The sequence below is a fragment of the Hemitrygon akajei genome, chromosome 1 (assembly GCF_048418815.1).
Source record: "Hemitrygon akajei chromosome 1, sHemAka1.3, whole genome shotgun sequence".
Lineage (NCBI taxonomy): Eukaryota > Metazoa > Chordata > Chondrichthyes > Myliobatiformes > Dasyatidae > Hemitrygon > Hemitrygon akajei.
Window position 1 is genome coordinate 89,875,673 of NC_133124.1, and position 16,393 is coordinate 89,892,065.

Here is a 16,393-nt window from a genome sequence, read left to right on the forward strand (position 1 = left end):
GCAAATGCTGGAAATCCAGAGCAATACACACAAAATCTTGGAGGACCTCAGGTCAGGCAGCATCCATGGAAATGAATAATCAGTCAGTGTTATGCCAAGACCCTTCATCAGGACAGAAAAGGAATGGGGAAGATGCCAGAATAAAAAAGTGGCTGGGAGGGGAAGGAGGATAGCTAGGTGATAGGTGAAGCCATGTGCATGGGAAAGGTAAAGGGCTGGAAAAGATGGAGCCTGATAGGAGAGGCTCATCAGGAAGAAAGAGGGGCATCAAGGGGAGGTGATAGGCAGGTGAGGAGAAGAGGTAGGAGGCTACCTAGACAAGATATGAGGTGTTGCTCCTCCACCCTGAGAGTGGTATCATTGTGGCAAAACAGGAAGCCATGGATCAAAATGCTGAAAAGGGGATAGGAATTCAAATGGTTGGCCACTGGGAAATTCCACTTTTGACAAATGGAGCAGAGATGCTCAACAAAACAATCCCATAATTTATGTCAGGCTCAACAATTCCCCCAATTCAGGACAGAGGAAATTTTTTCATACAGAAAAGTTGATGGACCTTCGTAATTCAATACCCAAGAGGGCTGTGGAAGTTCATTTAAATATTTCAAGACATAAGGGAAAATAAAATGTCTGTTATGATTAGATTTACACATATTTTTAATGGGAATGTTGATAATATATTCTTTTGAACTTGCTTTTATCTGATTGGTGAATGAAAATACAAGCAAACATCTATCTAAATATCCCCGTTTTGAGGCACACCACAAATGTTCATCAAACTACATTGAGCAACACACAAAATGCTGGAGGAACTCAGCAGGCCAGGCAGTATCTATGGAAAAAAGTACAGTTGACGTTTCAGACCAAAAACCTTCGGCAGGACTAGAGAAAAAAAGCTGAGGTGTAGATTTGAAAGGGGAGAGAGGCTATAGGTGAAACTTGGAGGGGGGAAGATGAAGCAATGAGCTAGGAAGCTGATTGGTGAAAGAGACAGAAGGCCATGGAAGAAAGAGGCCATGGGGGTGGGAGGACACCAGGCAGAGGCAATGGCAGGGCAAGGAGTTAACATGAGAAAAGGACAAGGGGGAAGGGAAATGATGAAGTGGGGGGGAGTGGAGGCATTACTGGAAGCTTGAGAAATCAATGTTCATGCTATCAGGTTGGAGGCTACCCAAATGGAATATAAGGTGCTGTTCCTCCTGTGTAAATGTGGCCTTATCCTGACAGTGAAGGAGGCCATGGATGGACACATTGGAATGAGAATGGGAAGTGGAATTAAAATGGATGGCCACTGGGAGATCCTGCTTGTTCTGGTGGACGGAGCATAGATGTTTGGCAAAGCAGTCGCCTAACCTACATTGGTCTCACTGATATACAAGAGGTCACACTGGGAGCACACGGGGGGGGGGGGGGGGGGGCGGAAAAGGCGTGTTTGGTGGTAGGATCCAGTTGGAGGTTTTGGAGAATTATGTGCTAGATGCAGAGGTTGGTGGGGTGGTAGGTGAGGATAAGAGGAACTGTATTCCTGGTAAGGTGGTAGGAGGATGGGGTAAGAACAGACGTGTGTGAAATAGAAGAGATGTGGTTGAGGAAGTGATAGTTGATAGTAGAGGAAGGGAAGTCCCTTTCTTTGAAAAAGGAGGACATCTTCTTTGCTCTAGAATGAAAAGCCTCATCCTGAGAGCAGATGTGGCAGAGACGGAGGAATTAAGAGAAGGGGATTTGTCAGGTGGACTCCAACATTTCTTAAAGGAATAAACAAGCATACATTAAGTGCACGTGAATGTAATATGGTTAACAAGATTTAAACCTGGGCTCACTGGAGAGATCAAAAGAAAGAGACTGAGAATGTTTCGGCCTGTCTACTTGATTTTACCAGACTGCTTGACTTATAAGTGGACAAAAATGCTCAAAGTCAGAGGACCAGAACTTCAATCAACATCAATGCCTGCACTCCATAGGAAACCCATGAGGACTGGCCATCATGATTGGGTAATATCTGCAACTTCCAACTTACTGGGGGGGGTTATAACAATGAAATCAGTTAGCCTGACATGACTCTTGTCTATTTAAAAGCAACATTTCTTTAGGGAATTTGTTGCAAAGTGTTATCCCACTGAATTGTGCAAGCATATTTAACTAAGTGGTTGTAGTGTGCTCGGCAGAGGATGGTGCTCAGAGAGGCTGTGCCGGAGGGGATGATTGGAGGCTCGGAGGTTCGACAGACTTGGAATCCGCTGTGGTTGGGGCGCGTTCATTGTGTGCTGCATCTGCGAGGCTGAGTCCGGCAGTGCCGTGGAAGTCCATAGCAGGGGTATTCCCTTTTGCGGCCTGCGTGGGATGACGAGTCTATCGGGAAATTATGTAGTGGTTTCTTTCGAAATTATAATCTTTTAACATATTTGGACTATTTTACTGTGCCCATGGTCTGTTTTTTTAATCAATTATGGTATTGTTTGCACTGTTGTAACTATATGTTGTAACTATGTGGTTTTCTGTAGGTCTTGTAGCTTAGTTTTTGGTTTGTTGGGAGGTAGAGTTAGTCTCCTGAGTTGGTGTGTCTGGGTAGTCTTGTCTTGTCTGGTGGATTTGGAGCTCCTTTCTGGGGAATGCGCTAAGATGGTAGTGTGATATTAATATGCAGCAGCCTCTCCGGACTCTGGATTTGGGGATTGCCAAATATCACGTGGATTTTCTGGTGTAGTCTATTTTGTCATGTGCTTTTGTGATATCATTCTAGAGGAACGTTGTTTCATTTTTTAACTGCATTGCAGTTGTGGTTTCTAAATGAAAATAAACCAAAATTCAATTCAATTCAAGATGGCTGAGCAAGCCCTAGCAATCAGAATATCTGAGGTATTTGCCATTCCTATTAGATGTGAGGATGAAGAAGGTACATTATGCTTCCAACTTGCAAACTTTGCTTCTTTTGAACATATACCCAAAGAAAGCAATGGGAAATATCAGTATATCATTCTAATTTATTCATAGGGAAGCAAAAGACATATGAATGTCATGCAAGTAAACTTACCAAACATCCAAACATCACTTGCTGAGGTAAACCGACGGAAGTTGATTGATTCAGGAGCCATCCATTTGATGGGTAACTTCCCTTTTGAAGCTGCCATAAGAGGAGGAAAAGTTTACAAATTGTGCTGTCTACATCTTCTCAATGCAACCTAACCACTTTTCACCTAAATCACAAGTCGGCTCTCACAAAAAAAAACTTACATGATCATTAGACAACTGTGTGCATAAAAATAACTTAGTTTTCACAAGATATGCTTCAGGAAAATATGCTTTTAACATATCAGATACCATGCTGTTTTACTATGTATTGGAAGCACATGAGTTATGCTCCCATTTCTGCTTAAACTCATTTTTATTGAACGATTGTGAAATTCTCTTTGAATCAATGCAAGAGAGAACAATTATTGGTATATGGCCAAGAGGAGCTCAACCTTACTTAATCAAACTATGTTCAAGGTATGGCTAAAGCCTAAGAAACAGGCCAATCAATTATTTCATTGACAAATCGACCACAACTCTTGCAAAGGGCAGATCAATTGACTGAATGTGAATTCATGAAAAAAATTTGAAGTAACTGTGCTTTCAGAGTTACAAACATAAGGCTTCAAATACCGATTGACTATTACAGTTGAAGTTCATTAACAATGTGGCAATGGGCATCGACATGCCCAAAATTCTGGATCTTACATAGAAAATAATGACAGTTGAAAGAAACTTGTCTTGCAGCAAAACTTTTTTGCTGAATTCATAACTCACATTTTAAATTCAGCAATCTTTTACATGATTTTAATTGAAAACATGCAGCAGATCCAGGCTGTTGTACAATGATTTACTCCAAAGACTGGGAAAATTCCAGCACTATGTTTTTAAATCAACGTCATTATTACTGAATCATGTGACTGAAGTGTTCAGAACATCTTTATTCTGGTGATATTAGAATGACTGACAAAAGAAAGCTTGACATTTAATTTTATTTATTCTTTTTTCCAGGGAATGCATTGTCCATTCTTATTTGTCCTTGAGAATACAGCGATGAGCCATACACTTCAAACTGCTGTAGTCCTTCTGGGAAAAGACAGTCTCATAATAGTGTTGTTAAGGGAGTTCCGAGATTCAGGCCTTACATATTTACAAGAAAACTGATATATTTCCAAGTCAGCACAGTGTGCATCTTGTTGTCCTTGTCCATCTTGAGAGTAGAGGTCGTGGATTTGGATTTGGAAGATATTGCAGGAGCAGGCTAGGTAAGTTATTGCGATGTATTTTGTGGATAGATGCACTGTGGTCATGGTGCAGTGCTGATGGAGTTTTCAGATGGTGAAAGAGGCATCAAACAAATGGGCTACTTTATCCCAGATGGTACCAAATATCTTTAGTTTTATCGGAGGAGCATTCATTCAGCCATGTGGGAAGTATGGCATTGTGGCGACCCACTTTCTACGCAGGCGAACCAGCTCACAAAATGGCGCACGCATCGGCAGAGAGGCCAGCCCCAAAATGGTGCTGGGCCTTCTTCTTCATCAGCAAGGGGAGAAAGCCCGCACGCGGGAAGAGACTTTTGTAATGCACCTCTGATGTCATTTCCGCCCGGAGAGGGCGGGAACGGAACTGCGTAAAAGCCAGTGCTGCAAAGTTTGAATAAACTAGTCTCGAGCGTAACTTACAGACTGCGTGTCGTTATTTCTAGCTCTGTGTGTAGCACATCGCTACATTGGTGATCCCGGGATTTGGACCAAAGATGATCGGCTCTTCATCTGTTCACGCAGTTTCGCTAAAACTGCCAACTTTCTGGATGCTGCGACCACGCGTGTGGTTTGACCAATCAGAAGCCCAGTTCCAGATTTGGTAGATACCTTCTGATTCCACGCGTTACTATTATGTGGTGAGCTCCCTTGACGAGGAGACAACCGCCCAGGTTGAGGATTTCATACAGTCACCCCCGGAAGAAAGCAAATATGCAGCATTCAAAGCTCTGTTCATAGGGACCTTTGGCCTCTCACGGCATGAGCGAGGTGCCCGCTTACTGCACCTGGATGGTTTGGGAGACAGGCCGCCATCAGCATTAATGAACGAGATGCAGTCCCTGGCTGAAGGACACAAGCCCTGCCTCATGTTTGAGCAGGTGGTCCTGGAGCAACTACCTGAGGACATACATCTGCTGCTGGCCAACGTAGATTTCAGCGACCCCCAGAAGGTGGCGGCCCGGGCAGATGTGCTGTGGAAAGCCAAGAGGGAGAGCGGGGCGTCCATTGGACAGATTACCAAGCCACGTGCCCAACAGCAGGCCAGACCAGGCCCGGCAATAGAGCGCACACAACCCAGAGGCAGGAATGAGGAGGCCAGTGAACAGTGGTGTTTCTACCACCAGCGGTGGAGCACAGAAGGCCGCCGTTGTCGCCCGCCCTGCAAGTTCCCGGGAAATGCCAGGGCCAGCCGCTGCTAATGGCTACGGTGGCTGACACCAGGGTAGCCTCTTGTATGTCTGGGACAAACAGTCAGGACGCCGCTTCTTGGTTGACACTGGAGCGGAAATCAGTGTCTTACCCCCAACGGGGTACGACACCCGCAACGGGGAGCCGGGACCCACCTGAGGGCCGCAAATGGCAGCATGATACGGACCTACGGCACCCGCACAGTGCAGCTGCAGTTCGGCACCAGCCGGTTCACGTGGGACTTCACACCGGCCACTGTAGCCCGCCCACTCCTGGGGGCGGACTTTTTGCGAGCTCACAGCCTGCTGGTCGACTTGCAAGGGAAAAGACTGGTACATGCTGAGACTTTCCAGACGTTCTCCCTGGGTGAAGCCAAGTTGCCGGCCCCACACTTGGACTCCATCTCGCTGTCGGACAACGATTTCACCAGAATCCTGGCGGACTTTCCATCGATTCTGGCACCGCAGTTCACGGCAGCCATGCCCAGACACGGAGTACAGCACCACATTCCGACCCAGGGACCACCCCTCCATGCCCGCGCACGAAGGCTCCCCCCGGACAAACTCATCACCCTGTTCGGCCTTTTCGAATTCCTCTGAATGTCATTTGGCCAGAAGAATGCCGCACAGACATTCCAGTGGCTAACAGACGCGGTGGGATGTGACCTGGACTTTGCGTTCATCTATTTGGATGACATCCACATAGCCAGCAGTAGTCGTCAGGTGCATCTGTCCCACCTCTGCCAGCTCTACTCCCACCTGAGTGATTTTGGCCTCACGATCAACCCGGCCAAATGCCAGTTCGGACTCGACACCATCGACTTTCTGGGCCACAGGATTACCAAAGACGGGGCAACACCTCTGCCCGACAAGGTAGACGCGATCCGCCACTTCGCCCGGCCCAACACAGTCAAAGGCCTGCAGGAGTTTGTTAGTATGATGAACTTCTACCACCACTTCCCGCTCGCTGACTCCTGCGCCTGAGCGCTGATTGCAACCTGGGTAGCACACTTCGTGATTCCGGCCCACATTACCTCCGACAGAGGCGCCCAGTTCACCTCCAGCCTGTGGTCGGCTGTGGCCAGCCTGCTGGGAACACAGCTACACCACACAACTGCCTACCACCCACAGTCGAACGGACTAGTGGAACGCTTCCACCGTCACTTGGAGTTGGCTCTCATGACCCACCTGAAAGGGCCTAACTGGGTGGACGAGCATCCCTGGGTCTTGCTTGGAATCCGCACAGCGCCCAAAGAGGATCTGCACACCTTGTGGGCCGAGCTGGTGTACGGTGCACCCCTGGTCGTCCCAGGAGAGTTCATACCAGCCCCAAGGGGGCAAGAGGAAAAACCCAAAGCAGTCCTGGACAGACTACATGAAAGGCTCGGCAACCTGGCCCCTGTACTGACTTCACAGCACCGAAAGATCCCGACCTGTGTACCCAAAGACCTGCAGAGCTGTAAGTTTGTATTTGTACGAAGTGGCGCACACCTGGCACCGCTACAGCGGCCGTTCAAGGTGATCAGGAACAACGAGTCCATGTACATTCTGGACATTGGGGGGGGGAGAGAAGGTTTTCACAGTGGACCGACTCAAACCAGCCCATGTGGACTTGGCGAGGCCGGTCGAGGTTCAGGCACCGCGGCGCAGAGGCAGACCGCCCAAACAGAGACTGATCCAGACTGTGGACGTTGGGGGGTATATTGTCGGTTCTGGGGAGGGGGGTTATGTGGCGACCCACTTTCTACGCAGGGAGCCAGCTCACAAAATGGCATGCGTGTCAGCAGAGAGGCCAGCCCCAAAATGGCACTGGGTCTTCTTCTTCACCAGCAAGGGGAGAAAGCCCACGCGCAGGAAGAGACTTTCGTAATGCACCTCGGAACGGAACTGCGTAAAAGCCAGTGCCGCGAAGTTTGAATAAACTAGTCTCGAGTGTAACTTACAGACTGCATGTCATTATTTCTAGCTCTGTGTGTAGCATATCACTACAGCAACACACTCATATAATTTAAGCAGCTCATCTAAACTTCAGGGGATCTTCATCAGCTTGGTAAATGAGCGTTGGATAAAGTCAATCAAGATGCGACTTTCATAGTAATTGGTAGGGTCTGGGAAAATTTATAGAACAGAGAGACCTTGGAATTCATGTTCATTTTCTCAGGGTTGAAATGTCTAAAACCAGAGGGCATGCATTTAAGGTGAGGGGGATAATTTCAAAGGAGATGTGAGGGACAAGTGTTTCTTACAGAGAGTGTAGGATGCCTGGGTAGTGGGAGGGGCAGATACATTAGAGACTATACTCACTGCCACATTAGTGCCATATGATAGTGAGTATAGGAATAGAATGAGGTGGAGGATAATTGCGTGGCTGAGGGATTGGAGCATGGGGTAGGGATGCAGATTTCTGGATCATTGGAATCTCTTCTGGGGCAGGTGTGACCTGTATAAAAAGGACAGGTTGCACTTGAATCTGAGGGGAACGAACATCCTGGTAGGAAGGTTTGCTAAGGTTATTGGGGAGAACATAAATTAGAATTGCTGGGGGGTGGGAACTGAGCTAAAGTGACAGAGGGGAGGGAGATTGGCTCACAAATAGAGAAAGTTTGGAGACAGTGCGAAAGGAAGGATAGGCAGGTGATAGAGAAGGGATGCGCCCTGTCCGATGGTTTGAGATGTGTCTATTTTAATGCAAGGAGTATCATGACTAAAGCGGATGAGCTTAGAGCGTGGATCAGCACTTGGAGCGATGATGTTGTGGCCATTACAGAGACTTGGATGGTGCAGGGGCAGGAATGGCTACTTCAAATGCCAGGCTTTAGATGTTTCAGAAAGGATAGGGAGGGAGGCAAAAGAGGTGGAGGCGTGGTACTGTTGATCAGAGATAGCGTCACAGCTCCAGAAAAGGAGGAAGTCATGGAGTGATTGTCTATGGAGTCTCTGTGGGAGGAAGTTAGGAATAGGAAGGGGTCAATAACTCTACTGGATGTTTTTTTATAGACTACCCAATAGTAACAGGGACATTAAGGAGCAGATAGGGAGACAGATTCTGGAAAGGAGTAATAATAACAGGGTTGTTGTGGTGGGAGATTTTAATTTCCCAAATATTGACTGGCATCTCCCTAGAGTGAGGGGTTTAGATGGGGTGGAGTTTGTTAGGTGTGTTCAGGAAGGTTTCTTGACACAATATGAAGATAAGCCTACAAGAGGGGAGGCTGTACTTTATCTGGTATTGGGAAATGAACCTGGTCAGGTGTCGGGTCTCTCAGTGGGAGAGCATTTTGGAGATAGTGATCACAATTCTATCTCCTCTGCCATAGCATTGGAGAAGGACAGGAACAGACAAGTTAGGGAAGCGTTTAATTGAAGTAAGCGGAAATATGAGGCTATCGGGCAGGAACTCGGCAGCATAAATTGGAAACAGATGTTCTCAGGGAAACGTATGGAAGAAATATGGCAAATTTTCAGGGAATATTTGTGTGGGGTTCTGAGTAGGTACGTTCCAATGAGACATGGAAAGCATGGTAGGGTATAAGATCCGTGGTGCACTAAGGCTGTTATGCTTATGAAAGGTTCAAAAAACTAAGTAATGATCGGAATATAGAAGATTATAAGGCTAGCAGGAAGGACCTTAAGAATGAAATGAGGAGAGCCAGAAGGAACCATAAAAAGGCCTTGGTGGACAGGATTAAGGAAAACCCCAAGGCATTCTACAAGTATGTGAACAGCAAGAGGATAAGACGTGAGAGAATAGGATCAATCAAGGGTGACAGTGGAAAAGTGTGTATGGAACTGGAGGAAATAGTGGAGGTACTTAATGACTACTTTGCTTCAGTATTCACTACGGCAAAGGATCTTGGCAATTGTAGGGATGACTTGCAGTGGACTGAAAAGCTTGAGAATGTAGATATTAAGGAAGAGAATGTGCTGGAGCTTTTGGAAAGCATCAAGTTTGATAAGTCACCGGTACCAGATGAGATGTACCTCAGGCTACTGTGGGAGGTAAGGGAGGAGATTTCTGAGCCTCTGGCTATGATCTTTGCATAATCAATGAGGACAGGAGAGGTTCCAGGGGATTGGAGGGTTGTTGTTCCCTTATTCAAGGAAGGGAATAGGGCTGGCCCAGGAAATTATAGGCCAGTGAGTCTTACTTCAGTGGTTGGTAAGTTGATGAAGAAGATCCTGAGAGACAGGATTTATGAATATTTGGAGAGGCAAAATATGATTAGGAGCAGTCAGCATGGCTTTGTCAAAGGCAGGTCATGCCTTATGAGACTGATTGAATTTTTTGAGGATGCGACTAAACACATTGATGAAATGTATATGGATTTTAGAAAGACATTTGATAAGGTATCCCATGCAAAGCTTATTGAGAAAGTAAGGAGGCATGGGATCCAAGGGGACATTGCTTTGTGGATCCGGAACTGGCATGCCCACAGAAGGCAAAGAGTGGTTGTAGACAGGTCATATTCTGCATGGAGGCCGATGACCAGTGGTGTGTCTCAGGGATCTGTTCTGGGACCCCTACTCTTTGTAACTTTTATAAATGACCTGGATAAGGAAGTGGAGGGATGGGTTAGTAAATTTGCTGATGACACAAAGGTGGGGGTGTTGTGGATAGTGTGGAGGGCTGTCAGAGGGTACAGCAGGACATTGATAAGATGCAAAACTGGACTGAGAAGTGGCAGATAGAGTACAACCCAGATAAGTGTGAGGTGTTTCATTTTGGTAGGTCAAATATGATGGCAGAATATAGCATTAATGGTAAGACTCTTGGCAGTGTGATCAGAAGGACCTTGGGATCCAAGTCCACAGGACACTCAAAGCTGCTGCGCAAGTTGACTCTGTGGTTAAGAAGACATACGGTGCATTGGACTTTATCAGTTGCGGGACTGAGTTTAAGAGCCGAGAGGTAATGTTGCAGCTATATAGGACCCTGGTCAGAGCTCACTTGTAGAGTACTGCACTCAGTTCTGGTCACCTCACTACGGCAAGGATGTAGAAACCATAGAAAGGATACAGAGGAGATTTACAAGGATGTTGCCTGGATTGGGGAGCATGCCTTATGAGGATAGGTTGAATAAACTCGGCCATTTCCCCTTGGAGCGACGGAGGATGAGAGGTGACCTGATAGAGGTGTACAAGATAATGAGAGGCATTGCTCATGTGGATAGACAGAGGCTTTTCTCCAGGGCTGAAATGGCTAGCACGAGAGGGCACAGTTTTAAGGTGCTTGGAAGTAGTACAGAGGATATGTTTTTTACACAGAGTGGTGAATGCATGGAATGGGCTGCCAGCGGTGGTGGTGGAGGCAGAAATGATAGGCTCTTTTAAGAGACTCCTAGATGGTTACATGGAGCTTAGAAAAATAGAGGGCTATGGATAAAGCCTGGGTAGTTCTAAGGTATGTTCATGTTCGGCACAGCTTTGTGGGCGAAGGGCCTGTATCGTGCTGTATGTTTCTATGTTTCTTAGACTTTTAAGGGAAGTTCAGATAGGCACATGAATGTTAGGAAAATGGAAGGATATGGATAACGTGTAGGCAGAGGGGATTAGTTTTGTTGGCCATTTGTTTACAAATTTATTTGGTTTGGCACTATATCGCGGGCCAAAGGGCCTGTTCCTACGTTCCACATGGTTCCCCAAAAGTGAAGACACAAGTAGATAGACTGGTAAAGGCAGCATCTGGTACACTGCCCTTCAGCAGTAAGAACATTAAGTATAGAGGTTTGGAGGTTATGTTGCTATTGTACAAGATGATGGTGAGGCCACTCTTGGGAGTATCCAAACCTTACCGTCAAACCTGCAGACAAAGGAGGTGCAGTTCTAGTATGGCAGACTGACTTCTACCTTGCTGAGGCCGGGCGGTAACTCTCAGACACCTCCTCATACCTACCCTTGAAGAGGGCCTCACTCCAGACCATCAGAACTTTCTCTAATAGACCACCACTGACCTCATCAACCCTGGAGAACTACCATTCACTGCCACCAAACTGATGGTTCCCTTACCCTGCACCGCTCGCTTTTACCTGCTACGCAATATACAATCTGCTAGATTCACCTTTTGTGTCCAGTGCTCCTGATGCGACCTTCGTGAGATCCATCATAAATTGGGGGACCACTTCATCAAGCACCTCTACTCCAACCACCAAAAGTGGAACTTTCAAGTGGTCAAACATTTTAATTATGATTCCCATTCCCATTTTGACAAGTCGGTCACTGACCTCCTTTTGTACCACGATGAGGCCACACTCAGGGTGGAGGAGTAACACCTTATATTCTGTCTTGGTAGCCTCGAACCTGCAGTATGAGTATTGATTTCTCCTTCCGGTAAAAAAAATTCATCGCCATCTCTTCTCTTTTATTCCCCACTCTGGCCTCTTACTACTTTCACCTGCCAATCACCTCTCCCTGGGTCCCCTCCTCCTTTTATAGTCCACTCTTCTCTCCTATCAGGTTCCTTCCAGTCCAGTGTTTTACCTTTCCCAACCATCTGGCTTCACCTACCACCTTCTAGCTATCCTCCTTTCTTTCCCCCACACCACCCTTTTTATTCTGGTGTCTTCCCCCTTTCTTTCCAGTTCTGAAGAAGGGTCTCAACCCAAAACATTGACTGTTTGTTCATTTCCATAGATGCTACCTGACTTGCTGATTTCCGCTCGCATTTACTGTGTGTTGCTTTGGATTTCCCATATCTGCATAATTTCTCATGTTCATTGTGATCAGTTTTGTACTATAGGAAAGATGTTATCAAACTGCAAAGTTTAAACTGACAAGATTTACAAGAATGTTGCTGGCACTCGAGTTATAAGGAGAAGCTGAAGAGGTTAGAACATTTTTCTTTGGAGTGTAACTGACTGAGAGGTGATCTTCTAGAGGTATACAGAATAACGAGGGGTATATAGAGGATGGAATACACTCAGCTTTTTCTCCATATTTAGGGAATCAAGAACTGGAAGATACAGGTGAGAGAGAAAAAGTTTAATCAGAACATGATGGGCAAAATTTTATTTTTACACAGATGATGGTACGAACATGGAATGAACTGTAGAGGATGTGGTTGATGCAGGTACAATAACAACTTTTTAGAAGACAGTTGGTCAGGTACATGCTTTAGAAGGATATGGGATAAATGTGGTAAATGGAACTAGCTTGGTGAACCATCTTAGTTAGCATGGACCAATTAGGCCAAACAGTCTGTTTCCATGCTGTATGATCACAACTAGCAGTTTTTAAATGCTGGAAACATACTAAGTGTTAGGAGGCAGGTCACTCAACACAGGAAACCCAGCCTTTGACCTTCTCGTATTGCCAGAGAATTAGTTAGCTGGTCAATTGGAGTTTATGGTCCTGGTGACTCAAGGACATTGATTATCAGGGGCAGTGAATGTTAAGTGTGGGTTGTTAAGACTCTTGTTGGACGATCGTCATTGTTTGACTCTTCTGTGGAGCAAATTTTACTGCCATGTATCAGCCCACGTGCTGGCTTATGTCTAAGTCTTGCTTCAAACAAGCAATGGTTTCGTTAGCTGTGGTATTGCCAACAGACACTGTACAATTATGAGTAAACATGTGAATTCCAATCTTATGACAGAAGCAGCTGAAGATGGTTAGTCTAGGACATATCCTGAGCGATTCTTGTAGTGATATATTGAGATTGGCAAGACTGATACCCATCAATCTCTATCATTTTCCTTTGTGTAATTTGCACCTCCAACCACTTCCAATAAAGTTCAATAACTTCAGTTTTACAATGAGTACTTGATGCTATAGCTGACCAGATATTGCCTTAATGTCAAGAAGTCACTCTCAGCTCATTGCTGGAATTCAGGCCTTTTATAATGAGACCACATTGTTCTGGCGAAATTTAAACTGGGAGCCAGTGAACAGATCGAATGGTGAGGAATTGCCAGTTGACAACAAAGGGCTGACTTCTGCCATCACTTTGCTGATAATTAAATGTTGACCGTTAGGTAGATTACCAATCAATTCTGAATGCCAAACTGTATATTTCATCTATCAGTATCTTATCAAGTTCCCAATAACGTAAAGGAGTAAGAGGATTGAACAACAGTGTGCTACATTTTGTTAAGGCTCCTGGAAGTAGGGTATCCATTCTCTCAAGTGCTCTAATTATAAATTAAATTGGATCAGTAATTATTCCTATAGAATTTCAGTTTATCATTTCAAAACCTATTTTCTCATTTGGAACCATACATTATATACTAGTGCACTCACTATTAGCATCGACTAGATAAAATCAAATACCATAAAATCCATTCCATTTGCTGGATTGGCCACACAATTTGTAATATTGTTTTTAACCCTGATCCATACCTTTATAGTAAGTGCTATCTTCCATGTATCTTGACAAACCAAAGTCTCCTAACTTTACACAGTCCAATGAGGATACCAAAACATTTCTAGCAGCAATATCCCTGTAAGAGAAAAATGCATGATTAAAATGATAATAGTATACTCTTTCAAGTAGAAGATCCAATCAAACAAAAACAATGACCCAGATTCTGCTGGTAAATGACAGAATGAAAGAGTCAACATCTACCTGCTTAACTGGCAGCAAATATGGGATTTCCAAACATGCAAAGTCAAACGTGGAAATCTCAAACATGCTGAATGAAAGCAGATTGAATGTATTGTCAGAGATTGAGTTTGCCAACAGACTACAATACATACACAGCAGGAAGAAAGAACAAGGCAAATGAGCTACTTCTTAAAATTAGTTAGGTCACAATTATTCTCGCAATTATTTCAAAATGTTTGATTTATCAGATTTTAAAGTCTTATTAATAGTTTAATGAATTAAAAAACAGATTTCTGGAGAAACTGTGGGTCTAGTAACATTGGTGGGGGGTGTGGCTGGTGGGATGCAGAAGGAACTTTCTTCCCTTTCTCCTTGTATTCCCCACTTTGGCTTTTTCCCTCTTCTTACCTGCCCTATCACTTCTCCCAGGATCCCCTCCTTTCCTTTCTCCTATCCCATCAGATTCCTTCTTCTCCAGCCCTTTATGTTTCCCACCTAAAATATGATGACACTTATCACCTTCCAGCTAGCCTCCTTCCCCTCTGCATACCTTTTCACTCTGGTGTCTTTCCCCCTTCTTTTCAGTTCTGAAGAAAGGGCCTGGCTGAAATGTTGACAGTTTTTTTTGCATAAATGCTGTCTGATCTGCTGAGTTCCTAAAGTATTTTGTGCGTGTTGCTTTGAAAGGAACTATCAATGTTTAGGGTTGAGTTCCTGCATCAAACCTGAGAGTAGAGAGGGAAGATAACCAGTATAAAGAGAGAAAGGTGAGGCACAAGCCAAGTAGGTCTTACATGGACCAAAGAGGCACAAAGAATAGTGGGTAAATGGAGAAAGAAGGGGGAAGAATAGGGCTGCTGGGAGACAGAGGATGGTGAGTGTTAAGTGGAAGGAGTTTTTAAAAAAAAGGAACCCTCGTCTCACCCTTCCCTCTCCACTCTCAGTCCTCATGTAGGGTGTTGACCCAAAATGTTGACGGTTCCTTTTCCCTCACAAATGCTGCTTGACCTGTTAAGTTCCTCCACAAGTTTGTTTGTTGTTACAGATTCTAGCATCTTGCATTCTCTTAAAATAGAACAACTTTGTTGTCAAACTTTGTTTGACAGCAGGGAAACCTATGAGCAAAGCTATCGCATACACAAAATATTCAGGGAATTATCATTACCAAAGGCACACCAAAGTGACACATGCTATTACTTGCCACTGTAACCTGGGAATAAAGGTGCACCCACTGACAAACAGGAACAAGTATATGCAGTGGCAAGTGGCAGCAAGATATAGTCCAATCATTCAATTAGATTTCCCACTCTCCCACGTATGTTAAAGAAGCTGTTTAAATGGAAGAATTTTTCATGTTTGCAAATTGTGGACAGATGTTAGTAACAAAGAAAAGCCACCAAATAAACACTTACAATTTGTAGAAAGTGGTAATTAAACAAAACACAATAAGGACAACATACATAATATAAAATTCCATTTCAGAAATATCCTTTTAGTTGCTTTCTTTACTGTTGTCTGATGCAAAGCCCCTATGTCCATAGGCATTAGATTTCACCCCTACTTTTGTGATTTCTCATGGTTATGGCCTTGTATCAGTGACAATGTTATTGCTCAAGATACTACATGATCTTTTGCCATATTGCACTGGAAAGTCAGAAAACAACTTGCAAGTTCATTGATAGTATAACCTTGATATTCAATGTTTTAATAGGGTGCACAAGGAATGAATGATAATTCTTTTCTCAATGAATTAAGATTTTCTCCCATTAGCAAAATTCTGTTTTGTGAAATGTGTTACATATACCTCAGAAAGTGTTCAATTAGCACTAACTCTATACATTATGGAACATGAGGATTCTTAGAAAGAGTTTTTATTTTTTTTTTCTTCAGCATTCTTATGCATACAGATTCAAACTATACTACAGAGAAAACGAACTGGTGAGCACTCTTCTTTATTTATTAACTATGGTACATTTTACCTATGATTAAGGAAATCACAACTGTTCATTATAGCCAATATAATCCTAACATAAGAAAACGATCACAAGCATGGTCATTCATCTCTGCTGAAATGGAATCAGCACCAGAGCTCGGCAATTAACAAATAAAATATACTTACAGTATAATAAAAAATAATGTAATAAAAAGAGATGTTGGAAATGTTCAGAATGTCAGGCAACATTTTTGGAGAAAAAGATTCATAATGGATGATTATTAATCTAAACAATTACTCTAAGATGTAATGAGTACTTTCCAGCACATTTTCATTTATTACATATTCCTACAGTGCCGTGCAAAAGTCTTAGGTACATATAAACAGATAGGATGCCAAGATTTTGGACAATTCTGTATTTCTCAACATGGAATGTAGAGTGAGTTTGTGAATCTGGTGG

General features: G+C 44.2%; 1 protein-coding gene across 18 annotated transcripts in view; it reads right to left on the reverse strand.

Moving 5' to 3' along the window:
- Nucleotides 1-16,393, reverse strand: part of LOC140728745 (focal adhesion kinase 1) — a 527,596-nt gene that overhangs the window by 88,271 nt on the left and 422,932 nt on the right. For all 18 annotated transcript variants that reach the window (XM_073047795.1, XM_073047782.1, XM_073047790.1 and 15 more), the window contains 2 exons: nt 13,796-13,896; nt 3,032-3,121 (listed from right to left, as the gene is read on the reverse strand). In XM_073047795.1, the coding sequence (XP_072903896.1) occupies nt 3,032-3,121; nt 13,796-13,896 (191 nt within the window). The remainder of the gene's footprint in view (nt 1-3,031; nt 3,122-13,795; nt 13,897-16,393) is intronic.